The sequence below is a fragment of the Pempheris klunzingeri genome, chromosome 22 (genome assembly GCF_042242105.1).
Source record: "Pempheris klunzingeri isolate RE-2024b chromosome 22, fPemKlu1.hap1, whole genome shotgun sequence".
Taxonomy (NCBI): Eukaryota; Metazoa; Chordata; class Actinopteri; order Acropomatiformes; family Pempheridae; genus Pempheris; species Pempheris klunzingeri.
This window is the reverse complement of record NC_092033.1, coordinates 4,273,689-4,289,030: the sequence shown is the minus strand read 5'-3', so window position 1 is coordinate 4,289,030 and position 15,342 is coordinate 4,273,689. Positions and strand designations below refer to the sequence as shown.

Below are 15,342 nucleotides of genomic sequence, written 5' to 3'. Positions count from 1 at the left end.
CGCACAAGCTGCTTGGGCAAGTTACCAACAACACAAACATATATAAAAGAGACAGATGACAGACACAACAAGAGACACAAACTATGAAGACAGATGGAGAGGTTTAGATGGTCTCTGGATGGACCATCCCATATGCTCAAAGACAAATACACCGACAAACACAAGACATAAAGGTACAAGTAATAAGAGCAAGCTTAATCATAATATACATATTGTGGTACATAAACACATATGACACATAAAATACATACAAGCCCACTGCACCCACAGTTTCAGCACCGGCACACGTATGAACACATACACATAAATAATTCACTAGTAATCACTGCTCACTCCATCAACACAAACAGTGTTGCAACAAGAAGAATTTGGCAGAAAATGGGGTTTCAAGGCGCGATCCAAACAATCATCAAAACAAAGTATGCTAGCTTTCTGGCACAGTACGGAGGAGATCAATGGAAAATTGGACAGGATATGAGAAATGTGTGTTTTTGCTATTGACAGCCCACTTTGATGTTTCTTATCGGTTTGAAATGAATGGGAAGTAGTCGGGTGTTAAAATGAAAGAGTATGTGGAGGGGGAGAGAGACGGATAAACAGAGACAGAGAGAGTAAAAGTAGATATTATTTTCAAAGTCAAAGAAAACTGTTCATTTAAGCTGCTCTCTGAGGCTTGGGGCTGGCTGTCTCTACTCAGTGAACGGAGCTCGACCGCGCTCCCTCCATGTCAACACACAGACAGACAAAACAGACAACAGGCCGATGAGTAAATGAGGTAGAGGGATAAGGGGACAGAGGGGACAAGAGCATGGAACTGGTTCCAGTAATCCTGTCTGCAGGCCGAATCCTGTCAAAACACACGCTTTTCCCAGACACATACTCACAAACATATGCATAAAAAAGCCATGTGTCTCAGGTTTGTGCTGAGGGAATACATTAGTGAGAAGAGATGTTTCTTGTAATTGGAAATGAAAATGTTTGTAGTTCATCTTTCCTTCCGTCCTTCAAGTTCAGATATTCAGACAGGTGTTAAACGAAGTAGTAAAAGTCAGATGTAGAAGAAATGATTAAACACACGACAAGTACACAGGAACTGTCAATGTGTGTGTGTGTGTGTGTGTGTGTGTGTGTGTGTGTGTGTGTGTGTGTGTGTGTGTGTGTGTGTGTGTGTGTGTGTGTGTGTGTGTGCGCTCGAGTGTATGTACACATACCTGTCTGTATGTGTCCTGATGGTGTTCATCATTGCGGGAGTCATAGTATTGCTGGATGAAGCCAAAATATTCTTGTCTCTTCCTCTGTAGGACACTGTCTCTCCTTTCTGCATTAGCTGGTAGGTAACCCTAAGAGAGGGAGGGAGGGAGGCAAAGGGAGAAAGAAGAGAGGAAGAGCATAAGGACGAAAGAAAGAAACGTTTTATTTGTTGACATACCATGCTTTACATTATACTGTACATTACACAGTATTTTTCTGTTCATCTTCCTCTTGGTCCTTCCCAACCGGATCAATGGAGATTTTTGACTTGATGAAGTGAAGAAGTGTAAAAACAACTTTTTCTGGTTTTACAGGGGAGTTATGTGTCAAACTATAGAGTCTGCTTATAAACTGCACCTTGCCGTTTTTTACACTTCAGTTTTTGTTTGAATTAGTGAGTCTTAGTGGTGCTGGCAGGTAGACTTAATTGGCTTTGGACAGAGCCAGGAAGTGTGGTGTCGACCTTCTCATCAAACTCTCTGCAGGGAAGTGAACAGACGTGTTTTCCAAAATGTCGGACCCTTACATGTCATAAAGTCTGTGTTCATTAGAACTGCAAAAACTTCAGTCTTGAAACTATAAAATGAAGGTTAAAAAAGTTACATTGAAATGACCTTGTGTGCAAAACATTTTGTCTGTATTATATATGCTTTATCTTTAGCCTCTAGTCTGAAAATTAAAGCTTGCCCTGAATTGCACTTATGTAACATTGCCTGAATTGTACTGTCAACATTTGCAACTCTTAAAACACTGTGCTGATACTAATACAGGCCCAGAAAGCATTAGCAAGTAACTGGTAAGTCTCCAGACTAACACATCTATCTATTTGTAAAACACACGCTTGTGGGTTCCACATGGGACTCATTAATTCAGCCCCATAGATATTCAGAGTCGGAAACTGTGTGGCATTTTATGTTGCCTGTCAGTATATGCTATTTAATGAGCCTTTATTTCTAAACTCTTGTTCTGAAAACCTGATTTGCTTTCAGTTTGTTAGCCAAGTTCAATCACGAACCAAACTCCACCACCTGGGACTACATCAACTGTAAATGACACACTTCACTTTGCAAAGAAAACTTTCTGCCGCTTGACCAAATGCTTGCTGGCTCTTCGGGGAGCTACCTATCTGTGTGTGTGTGTATGTGTGTGTTTGTACATGCTTCTGGGAATGCATTTGTGATTCAGTTTATGTGAGCGCACATTTGTGAGAGTGTGTATCCTCCTTGTGCGGCCTGGCTTATGCAATGAGGAGAAAGTCAACTCCAAACTGAGAAACAAATCTAAAAGTCTATTAACAGTGAGAGCTGGGACCAGGGGCTCTAAAATATTCACCAAGTTAAAATCTTCAAAACAAAACTCAAACATGACTGCCAGCTCTAAAAATGTGCCCCCATGGCAGAAAGCTAAATCGTCTAGCTGTTAAACCTTTTGTATTGCCCGTGTATATGTTTGTTACTGTATAATTTAAAGACTGCATACATAAATAAATAGTTCATGAACTCTACGATGATTAATTAATAGCATGTAATGTTAGTAACTAGAGATATCTGCCACTGAAGTGTACAGTTTGTGTTTATTACTGAAATTACAGCAACAGCAATTAGTTGTTTAATCAATTAGTCAACTGAAAGCTTCTCAAATAGGAATATTTTCTTGTTTTCTTAGTCTCTTATGATAGTAAGCTGGATACCTTCCATCCTCCATCACTTCTGTTGGAAGTGCATAATGAAAGGATCTTTTAAAATCCTTTGTACAGGGTCCTGCGTAAATAATCAGTTGGTTCACGCCATTAAATTCAAGCTTCCACTTCAACATAAAATACGAAAGGCCCTCAGTCTGTTCCTAATGGGCTTCTGTAGAAACAATATGGCAGACTTGGTGGGCAAGAACGAACTCCGTATGAAAAACGCCTGAAAACAATTAAACACAATTCTTAGTTTTAAGTGATCATACACTACTGAAATCAAAATCATGAATATTATTTTCCATTTCTGCCAAAAGGTCCCCCTAAATGCTACGCACTATACCTTTACTAACCAGTACAGGGGGAACGATTACAGCCAGCAAAAACCTTTTAAATTTACATATGGGCACTTGACTATTGCTCGAAGACAGACACTTCCTGTTATGTGACGTACAACCACCTGTTGTGTGAGAACTGAGCCAACTCCATGAAAACTGAGATGAACACTCTTTATGTTAAGTCTTACTCAGATGTTTCATCACCTGACTTATCATCATGTGACTGAAGTGCCATATTAAGGTTGTGTGATGAAACCTGAGTCAGCTACATTCACTGAAAAAGACTGTGGAATATGGCTGAAAGATCAGGAAACAACAAAAGTTAGTAATTGAACCTGGAGTTGGGGGTTTAGGGTTATCAGGCAGACAGACAGAAAGACAGACACTGCAGTAGACATGTGCTGTCTTCATCAGTCTGCTATATGTGTTTGTCATCACTTTCAATTTAGACTGAACATTTTTCTCAGAACTGCTGGCCGCTGATCACTGGCATCTCAGAGCGACTCTGTTTTGGACCGGATTTAGAGGAATCGTCATCAAACTAAAAACTCATCCACCTGCACCAACACAGTCTGCACATCAAGCTCAACGAAAGAGAAAAAAACATAACAGGCCTTGAAAGGCCGATATTGACTGTGTGTATTATATGTGTGTTTGTTATCTACGTGCATCTTTGTCTTCATTATGATTACTGTTTGTTGTGTTTTGGAAGTGAGTTAACACACTAGCAAGTATACAGAAACACACATGTACACACACAAAGCACCAATTGTGGACAAATCTCTACAGGAAAATCAATAAAAGCTGCAACAATTTCATCTTTTCAGTGAGAAAAGGCCCATAGATGAGTCTGTCAAACAGTGTGTGTCCACGCTCATATGTGTATCTTACGACATATAAACACACACATCATATTCCATCCATCCATCCATCTTCAACCGCTTATCCAGAGTCGGGTCACGGGGGCAGCAGTTTCAGCAGAGATGCCCAGAGTTCCCCACATTCCCTGTCAGCCTATTTGACTTTTTCCACCTTCCAAAGTAACATCAATAAAACCATTTTAACCCTGAAAAAGGAAAATGTAAACAATTTCCTAACCAAAACACTGTAAAGGAGGCAGACTCTTTTACCTCCTGTCCCTTCTACCCGACTGCCGCCTCTCTGTCGGTGCTGCCAGTCAGCCAGACGGTCACATTTCTGCCCGCAGAAACCACGCTAAGCTCTGGTTGCGACTTTCTGGCAGTCACCCTCTGCCAAGAAGTCCACACATCGTGTACAGAAACCGCTCCATATGCAAATGCACACACCAACACAAGAGCGCACACACCAACACAAACAGGCCAGCAACAAAACAGTGGGCTCCGGTGTTGTGTGCCACTCTGCCAAATGAGGGAGAGGAGAGCGTGTGTGTTGAAGGTTAATGGGACAGCTTAGTGGAGGTCAATCACACTGCAGCTGCATTACTGCTCCATAGGACACGACCCTACACAAACACACACACTGATTTGACACAAGGACGCAAACTGTGTCCAACACTACGCTGTCATTTTAATTTATGCCTGCTCTTCATCGCTAATGATAGGATATCAGAAAATTTGAAATATTCAAATGTGCCAGCATGTCAAAAGGCCTGTGATTACCAAAGCTTGTACCTGTCATTTTTTAACATAACAAAGGATGCAGACAGCTCAAGTCTTTCTTTTAGAGTGCCTTTTTAGTATATAGACAATTAAAATAACTGAGTACATCTCAAAGTAAAGTGCATTAAGTGCCAAAGATCTAAGAGTACTAATGCCTAAACCTAACTGACTAACTTTTATTTCATTTGTGGCCTGCTGGTTAAAATGGGTGAGTGGAGATAAAGTTAAAAAAAAAAAAAACAGAGAGGTCTGTTTGAAAGTGAAGCATAAGAGCATGAGGGCTCTGCATGACCTGTCAGTGGTACAAAATGTGGCAGCGCAGTGCCTCCGTTAATCAGTCCACATAAACCTCATCTCCTGATTCTTCCTTACATCAATCTACCCCTTGATCCTTCCATCCCGCTAATGGATCCTCCACTTCAGTAAGCTCTCCGTAAAAAAAGAAAAACGGAGAAATATGCTTGGGGAATCCATTTGGGGAATTTAAATGAAATATGTTTTTTCCTAGTAAGTCTTCTCACATTCTAAATTGATTTCTACTTAGCAGACGCACATTATCCTGGAAGCAGGCTGGAAACAAACTGTCCCACTACAGGCCCAGCAAAAGTTGGCCTAACAAAACTTTACTTCTTTTATCTGTCTGTTTTTACACTACATCTAGTGAGATGAGTTTGGCTACATGATATGAGTTTAGAAACATCCATGCACATCGATTTCATACAGTGACTCAAACTAAAACTTTGTAGAGATAAAATTAAGGTGTGATCTGCAACTGCACGAACCATTTCTTACCTCCAGCTTATTTATTTAGAAACTTATTTTGGTGGATAGTTTTGGAGAAAGCGGACAAAGCTTCCTCAACTGCATCTGTGGCTAAACTAAATGGCCAATAACGGCCAAGGAAGATGTGTGTTCATCCAGACAGGTGACGTCAGGGGTCTCAAGCTTTGCCAGATCATACTGAGTGAACTAATATGGTGAATACTGATAGTTTTATCTTGCATGAAACCAAAACTTACTTATTCATTCATTCATTTATTTAAAAACTAAATCATTTGAAATATCCCTGTGTTTTTATATCAGATCATTACTTGTGTGTCTTTGAGTTAACTCAACAGTTGAGGATGAACACAGTTTAGTTCCTGGTTGACTGAAAGCTGCTGGATTTAGCTTCTCCACCTGATCACCAGGGATAGAAAATAAGAGCGATAGCAATAGAATTTGTCCTGAGCATTACCAAAAATTTCCATTTATTTTGGGGTGTTCACTATTATTACATCTTTTACTTTTATATTTTTAGTTTTACTGACCAACTTAAAGTTTCCAAGAAATAAAATGATACCCTTCCCCCACCTCAAAATGCCACTGGTATAATCGACCTTTACTACTGAAGAGGACCCACCTTTAACAGTTAGAGTGGGTCATTCCCCACACACATAAAGACCAAAGACATGCATACACAACGGCAAGTGTTGTGTGTTTCAAAAAGCAATTTGCACAGGTATTAAAAGTTAATACAAGAGGTGACAGTGGACCCACACTTCTAATGAACTAAGGAAGAAGTGTACAAAATGAAAGTGTTGTAGTCGTGGTGTGAGATGCCTGAGAGAGTGCATACCAAGGGAAGTCCGCCTCATATGAAAAAGATTCACATTGTTATTTACTCCCAGGCTATATAATTATGTATGCTGTTGTAAGGTAACAGTTTAACATAGTAATCTTTAAATCTGTCCCTGCTGCCGCTGCTTCCTGCTACATCTCACATAACCCTGTAGCCTTATCAATATTTCCACAGCCAGTTAGTTTTCCTCTTCCACCACTTCACATTTAACAGCCACACTCCATTAGCAAATGTACATATTGCCACAGGCTGACATTCCTCCACAAAGCAGGAAATCCATTTAATTTCTCCATTCTCCTTCAGGCTCGGACACAAAGTGCTGTTTAAAAAAACTGAATAAGATGGTATTACTTCTGAAATTCAACCAGATGCATTTCTGATGCCAAGGGCAACCTGTGAAGCCTGTTGCTCAAATAGTGAAACAGTGTTTCCCAGTGTTGGCGCCACAAGATGCAGACGGACGGCTGTACATGTTTTCATTGAATCGTAGCTAATATCAAGCGAATACTAGCTATTAAGAAAAGTAATTAGAATCATTGTTAGGAGTCATAATTAATTAGGTTTCTGATATTTCATTTAATTTCACTGAAACACGCTCATAACATTTGTGTTTTACATTTTATTATTCTGAGAATAAATGTTGATACATAATCACGCAGTGTTAAAGAGAATTTTTCTCTTATCTACAGGATTAGGGTTTATTATGGTTATTATTATTATCATCATCATTTGATCATCTGATTGGTCTGTTACATTCTACAGTGTGTTATTTCTGTGTAACAGACCGTTCCTATGGAGGCAGTTTAATGTTTAATTTTATGTTCTATGTCAAATTATTGATTTCTTTGGTATGAAGCCCAGTTATAAGCAGGGTAATGTACAGAAAGCACACTAATAACTGCTAAATTGATCATTTAAGTCCTGTATAACCCTTTTGGAGTTCGCTTTGCAATATTGACCAGCTATTTGTACATTATCCCATTCTTAAATGTCAACAAACGAATGAAATCTATAATTCCTTATTGGTCAGGTGGGGTTGGGGGGCGCAACACGGAGGTTAGGCCACCCTCCCAGTATAAAAGGGATTGTAGGGAAAACATTGAGTGAAAGGAGGTAGGGGGAGCTGTCCAGTGAGGCAAAAAATTGCTCTCACCCCCTCTTTTTTGCCTACTTTTAAACTTCCACACTGGCTAATAACAGTAGAGACAGTTACGGATGATATCGATGACGATGATGTGTGGGTAAATGCCGGCCGCTGGGGGAGCATTACCGAGCTCTAACCTCAGTGAGAAAACTTGTTTCTTGTCTTTGTCAGGTAAAGAAGAGCGTGGCTCAAACATGCCTGCTGGAGGGGAGCAAAAAATCAAATAAGTTGGTGCACGCTGGTGAGCAGGAGAAGGGCACAAGGGACACCACTGGAGTGAAGTTTTATTAGGTGCCTCTGCCAAGTTTATGTATTACAGCGTGGGCTGTGAGTCTGAATGTGTGTGTGTGTGTGTGTGTGTGTGTGTGTGCATGCATGCGTGCCAGGCGGAGAATGGATTTTTCGAGCCTGATCCCTCCTATCTATTTCTCCACTGGATCATACTACAGACAGGACAGAGAAGGCAGTCAAGTGTTATGACACTTCAGAAGATATGAGTGCTTTTGACACTGTGCCCACTTTTCGCTTTAATCCAAACCTTGGATTTAACCCTGGGATAAATCACGCTGCACAAGGCTCTGAGATCTTGAAATCAGATATGGATCTTCAGTTTGCACAGCCATAACACCCCTTACATATTTATTAAAGTCATCTGGACACACGTGTCCTCCTCTGTTATACTGTCTTCAAACTTAAAATCATGTCTAATATGTCCATGAAAGAGAGAAACAACAGGTAAAATATCTCAGCTTGTTGTGACCGTGTTGGAAAGCAAAGCACTGGCTTGGTTTTTAACAAAACTGAGAGCTTCAAATCAATTATTGGGACTGTCGCCTGAACAGAGGAAATAAAGTAGCTCTTTGTCAGAGTGTCAGGGCTTTGAAGCTTTGTGGCTTCATAGCTTCAAAAGGGTGAGGATGTAACACTGAAGCTGTGTATTCAGCAGTTATTTTAACAAAAGGGTAACTTTTTGGAACATATTGAGTATGCAGTTGGACAACACATTGTTAGATTACTGCAGGAGAAGATTGAGAGATTCCTGGGATTGGCTTAGCTTCAGCTAGCTAAAGTGGCAAAACCCGACTGCCAGCATCTCTAACTGCTGTCAGGGTTTGAGCTTGGTGAGAGCTGATATTCCATTGGGAGGGGTCTGAGCTCCCAGGACAGCAGTAAAATATTACATTACAAAGAACCATTATTTTAATCACAAATAATGCATTTGTCAGTGTACTGAGTGTTATTTACATTAACGAGATAAAGAGACTAAAAGAAAGATGTTTTCCAAAAGAACTGCGTACCATATTCTCTAATAAATAACAGAATGGCTGCACTTCACCACACAGGATACAACTGTGGGTGTGTGTGTGTGTGTGAGAAAGTGTTGGACCACGTAATGAGCAGTTAAGCCCCCCCCCCTGAAAGCACACACATTAGGCTATTATTTAGTTATTTATTGCTGCCCCAACCATTCCTTATCTTAGAGCCTAACTCGAACCCTGACTGCTGTGTTGTACCAGAGGAAGAACTTCTGCTTCTCTCTTTGTTTTTAATGTCATCCTGCAACGCTGTCATCCTTTTTTCCCCCTCATTTCCTCCCATTTTGTTTCCTTTACTCTTTTTATTTATGAATCTGGTTTCGTTTCGTTATACAGGCCAAAGGGCAGATGTGCTCTGCAGCCCCAACATTTGCTGCAGGACTCGCTTTACATGAATGCAAACTGCATAAAAACATATAGGTACACGCAAAATGGCAACACACACATGCAAGCACATAATACTCACAATATGCACAATCGAACACCACGAACAGAACAAACTATTAATGGGGTGTTATCTATGGCACATTAGCTAAAACACACACACACACACACACACACACACGTACACACATATACAAACAGCCTAAGTGCAGAAGTGCCCTCCCCTCCCCCGCACATGGCTGCCTACACTGCAGTCGATGCTCTGTAACTTCATACAGCATTACGAGCCCTCACTTCAGTAGAGTACCAAACAAGAGAGCAGTTAATGGTCAAAGTGCCCAGTTGGTAACCTCCCACCACCAACAGACATAACCAGGCACACACACACACACACACACACACACACACACACACACACACACACACACACACACACACACACACCTTTAATGACATCTTTTCTGCGGCACATTAACTATTGTGGAGTAATTAATGGGAGAGTCACGGCGTTCAAAAAGCCAGTCTTCTCTCTGCAGACTAGGAGCTGTAAACCACAACAATGGCTTAATGAGTAAACACACCGCGCGTCTCATGAATAAATTATTTCTGTCCCACAATTCATTTTCCCTATTGAAGTTTGAAAAAACAAAAAGCAGGACTGTTACCAGTCTTCATAAATCAAAAAAGGGAGGGGGTTGAGAGAGAGAGAGAAAGAGAGCAGCAACTTTTTGAGCATTTGTGTGTGTGTGTGCGCCTTAGATCCAATGTGATGTGTATTATTAGTGCAACTTTATCATTGTGTGTGTTCAAGTGTGTGTGTGTGTGTGAACGTGGGTGCATTTAATGAATCTGTGTTATCACTTAACGGTTTATGTATGAGTGTTTTTTGTCTTTGAGTGTGTTTATATGCAAATATGTTTGGAAGTGGTTTCATGTTTTACACAAACTAATGTCTGTTTCAAAGTTTCTGCTGGTATCTGAATGTGCAGTTTATATGCGCAGCGTGTGTGTGTGTGTGTGTGTGTGTGTGTGTGTGTGTGTGTGTGTGTGTGTGTGTGTGTGTGTGTGTGTGTGTGTGTGTGTGTGTACAACTTACTGATAAGAGCTTCCATGTTATTGGTCGGACCTGTCGTGGGATTCCAGACCAGCTGAGTTTCCGTAGCTCCTCTGTAAAACAACAAAGATACCAGAGGACCCATTTTAAATTCAGCACCTTTCACACAAAGAGTTAAACGTCATTAGGTAAGATGTCCTCCTCTTCAGGGCATATGTTGGTAACAATTACTGTGTTACAAAATATGAAGAACCCTTATTAAGACAAGTCTTGTTATGCGTTTATGTTGACTGATATCCTGATTTGTTTGCAGAAAACCATTATGTTCCTTGTAGATTTTGGCTTGTGCTCTCTTGCCCGGGGCTTGACCAGAAGCAGACTACATTATCCAACTGTTTTCAGATTCTGATCTCAAATATCAATATTGGCATTAGCCTCAAACATTCATCATCAGTCGAGCTCAATTCCCTTCCTTTGTTTTAAACATTTCTGACCACAGACATAGAAGGACAAGATAAAGACCCGAAGAGATATTGAGATGGAAGTAAAACTGAAAAATACCTCCTTTCGCCACTTTGGGATCAAAGTTTTATCTTTTATTTTCTACGTTTTCACAATTGTCTCGGTTTCCAGCTCTACGAAAGCTGCTTTCCCCACCTTCCACTATGATTAATGTGTGATTCCCACCCCTTGGTTTTTTAAAGTTTTTGATTTTTTAACTTGCTTTTTCACTGTTTGTTTTTAACTGTGTGTTGTACGGTGTCTTTGAGTGCCTTGAAAGGCGCCTATAAATAAAATGTATTATTATTATTATTATTATTATTATTATTATTTACTACCGTGCAGCTGTGTCCAGGTCAGTTGATGACATGATAAACACCATATAGAAAACAGTTAGAATGAAATCTGCTTGTCCCATTCTTACTCGGCTGCAAATCCCAGAGTAATTCTTTTATATTTATAAGACACAATATTATCCCAGTGAAAAATATTTTTTGGTATTTGGTATTTGGTAACTCCATTCAATCGATCTACCAACTAGCCAACCAACCAAGCCCTCACTGTCCAAACTTGCCTTCCTGTCTCCCTTTCCCTTCACCAGAATTGCCTGATGGGTTAGAAGTGAATTATTAACTAGATTCTCTTCAGGCCAGGTGGGAGATGTAATGTAAAATAAATCTGATGGAAAGGTGCAAATTGAAGTTTTAAATTGGCGGATAGTAGTTCCCTTTGGGTCCATGAAGACCCAGAAAATATGGCTTAATATTAGATGCTACACACATCCAGCCTCTTTTCAATGCGCACACATTGACACCAAGAGAGGACGGGTGGGTGTTGGGATCAACAGTGACTCAACAAAAAATGCTTCGTTTTGTGGTGTCAACTCATGTCTTCAATTTCATCCTATTTCTAGTGAATCAAATATAATAACTAGACTACAATAAAAAGTACAGGGTGTAATTTCGCTGCACCAAAAGGAGATCATGTTCATAAATAGAGCTAAAGCTATTGTTTGGACCAGTGCTTCTGTAACAGCTTTTTTTCTCGGGGCTCAAATCTGATCTTACTGATGCCATAAATGTCTCCCACTTGTTCCACTGACCCACACTGGACCTTGTTTCAGGCTTTGACTTAATAGCCGAGTCACACAAGTTCATTCAACACTTCACACTATGTCAACTAGATGGTAAACTGCCTTTTTTATCAAACTGCCCAAGACACTGAAACTGTGAAGCTTTTTTGGATAATCCATAACACACATCCTTCACCCAAATAACTGTTACTAGAGGGAAATGAAATTACTCTGTGACCTTGTCTGCCAGGACCAGGCAGTTTAGGATATTCAAGACATATGACTGTGTGTTTTTCAGCAGTATTTCTTAAGAAGCAGCAGGTTCCTGGATGAGTTCTCGCTAACATTAACTCATCCATTATTCACAGATAGGCCTCCCTCTGCCCGGGCCCTGCGAGTCTACAACCCCCCCCATTAGCATTCAACAAGACGAGTTGCCAAAGCCAAACTGAGACAAAACATAAAAACGCAATGGAAATCTCTTCACTTGTAATTGCACTGCCACTGTTTTACCTGCATTCCAAGAGTGAAGGGACGAGGGGAAATTGATTCCCGTGCAAATGGCATCGCCTTAACATACTTTTTTCAGTAAAAAAAAAAAGAAACAAATGTACCTAATGAATAAGCCAAATTCTTCCTCGAATCTCATTCAAGGCACTGGCTGGAAATTGATAAGCCCTTCGCACAGAGTGAACGATATTGATTAGCGCTGCCAAATGACTCTGCCTTGCCTGTTCTTCAAGGCAAATGCAAAAGCAGAGTCAGTGACAGATAGCAGAATAGGAAATAGCAATCAGCTAAACAGCAATGGGCTAAGTCCATTGGCTAAATTGAGTGAAACGCATTAGAGCTTGTTCAGCTGATGGGAGTAGCTATTTATTCACTACAGTTCCTGTGCATCTTCCACTTAAAATTTCTCTCTTACCTTGTCCCCAGTGACTTTAATTATATAGAAATCCAATACAGTGATCTAGTGCACAGTGTGGCTCTGTGGGTTTGGAGAGAGTCAGAGCCCCACAGTACTGGAACGTTTCCATTACCCCAAGGTTACCTGTGCAGCAACAAGCATTTAAAAACACTGATTAAAAAAAAACTGTCTCAGACATGACACAGACCATAAAAGTTGCAGGGCAAAGGTGCTACACCTGTCCCACGGATTCCCTCTGTGTCTCTTTGCTCTATCCTTTCCCTCTCCTTAGGACTAGAACAAGTGGAAAGCAAATGTATGGAAGTGTGCATGTGTTGCTACCAAGTTATGGTGTGAACTGGCACAGGAAAAGCTATTGTCTAGTTAAAGCTTTTGCCTCGTCCTTCAGCCGTAGTACATACTGAAATACATACTGATATATTTGCCATTTACTGAGATTGGTGCCATGAAAAAATCTCTGGGTTTGGAGTTTACCAGAACTCTTTAGCTCGCTCCTCATTCATGCATGAGGCTAGCAGTTAGAGGCTACATTAGCATGACACTACTGAATTTAAAATTTAACTGTTCTTCAATGAGCCTCATTATGACTAATTTAAATGCGAGTTTTTGACAAGGAAGAAGAATGTATGGAATTAATTGATTTTGATCACTCTTTAAACTGTCTTTAAGTTCAATAGTGTCAGAGAAGCTCAGCTGTACATCGGTGGAGTACTCCTAAATCATTAATTTTCTGTTATACCCAGTACAAGTCTTGTTCATGCAAGACCTCATGTTACTGACATGATGTCATACAATTAGGATGCCAGCACAGACAAGACTGATTGGTGCAGCGGTGCCCTCTCTGCACTGAAATCGTTGCCAGTCTTTGTCCCAGCGTGGTTCGTTAGGCTACATCCTGCTTTACAAGCTCATGAAATACTGATTCAGCAGCTGTGGTTACTGATTGCCACTACCTCATGTCAAAGAACATGTGCATAATTAGTTTCATTTTTAAATGAACTTTCACAGTTCCTATTGCAATACTCTTACATCTTTGAATGCCTGCTGCCAGTGTATGTGTATGTTTGACTGTACGATTATGTTGCTCACAGCGACATCTACCTTTTCCAAAGAGTGCAACAGCTGCAGCACATTAATGAAAAAGCCACTTACAGCAACGTCCAAATCTTTACGGGTGAAATCGTTATCCTATGTACACCTATACATTCATTACTCTCCGAACAGCTAGTCAAGGGGTGTCTCTTCTCTTGCCTTGCACTCTTTGAACCTTCATTTGCACTGTCAGACAAAGAAATGAGTCCATGAATCTTGTGGGCCCTGGCTTAATTAAACTATGTTATATTTCCCCCACCTGGCATTAATCTCACCATAGGGGGTTATAGAGAGGAGGGGTGAAGGGACGCGAGGCGCATGTTAGCTGATGGTCCTCACATCCTGATGCTGCACTGATCCCCAGAAAGCCTTGTCCCCTCTGGTCAAACACTTTGCATTGCAGGGAGAGGCTTGTGGAACAGAGAATGTGTGCACCAAAGAGGCATCTGTGCCTGTGTTTGTGGGGGAGTGTGTAGAAATGTGTGGAAAGGGTAAGGGGCAACTATTTACTTGGCACCATGTGGCCAGCAGAACAAGCAGATGTGCCCCGTAGACCCCATTCATCATATACAGAAAACCACAGACACAGCCTGTACTCCAAACACTCTCCAGCAGAGAGCTGGACCACTGCAGAATCCAAATCACAGTTACCCCAACATGAGCCCAGATGACTTATAGACCCACAGCTTGACTGTCAGAGTACTAATGTACTGCACTGGTACAGTACATGAAAGGAAGATGGTAAATTCTACTAGGAAAGATTTTTTCATCATAGTTCTGAGCTAAAAGCTGATTTGAGAGGAGAGAGGAGACTTACAGAAGGAAATATGTAATCTGTAACCCAGCCATGAAATAGGCTCTATTGTGATGCTTTATTCTTATGCAAATACACTCATAGGAAATGTATCAAGACTCCCATTTCCTAAATGCTTACTATATAGCCATAGTCATCTCAGCTCCAATTCCTGAGAAATAAAACTCAATTTCCCAGAGTGGGCAGAGGCAGAGAGGGCGACATGAGCATAGTTGACATACAGGCTAAATTGCAGATGTCGTTTCATTAGTGTGAGGCTAGCTCGTCTCTCAGAAAACATATCTGACTCTCTAGGGCATCTCATGTGCATTATGAATGAGACAGCCAAGCCCTAGCTCCACCAGAATAAATTAAAGGCACTTCGTGACATTTTGAAAATTAATCTGTTGTTTTTGTTCAGCAGGCACTTGTCACAATGTGGGCGAAAAAGTTTCTGCAACTGTCCTGGAGGCGACGAGGGACTCGCTGTCCCCGTCACTTTCAGTGAACAGAATTAACAGTGC

The 15,342-nt window shown here is 40.8% G+C and overlaps 1 protein-coding gene across 2 annotated transcripts in view; it reads right to left on the bottom strand.

Moving 5' to 3' along the window:
- The window catches only part of tbc1d22a (TBC1 domain family, member 22a), a 112,737-nt gene that overhangs the window by 80,563 nt on the left and 16,832 nt on the right, over positions 1–15,342 (bottom strand). For both annotated transcript variants that reach the window (XM_070853764.1, XM_070853763.1), the window contains exons 6-7: positions 10,475–10,545; positions 1,212–1,340 (exon numbers count right to left, since the gene is read on the bottom strand). In XM_070853764.1, the coding sequence (XP_070709865.1) occupies positions 1,212–1,340; positions 10,475–10,545 (200 nt within the window). The remainder of the gene's footprint in view (positions 1–1,211; positions 1,341–10,474; positions 10,546–15,342) is intronic.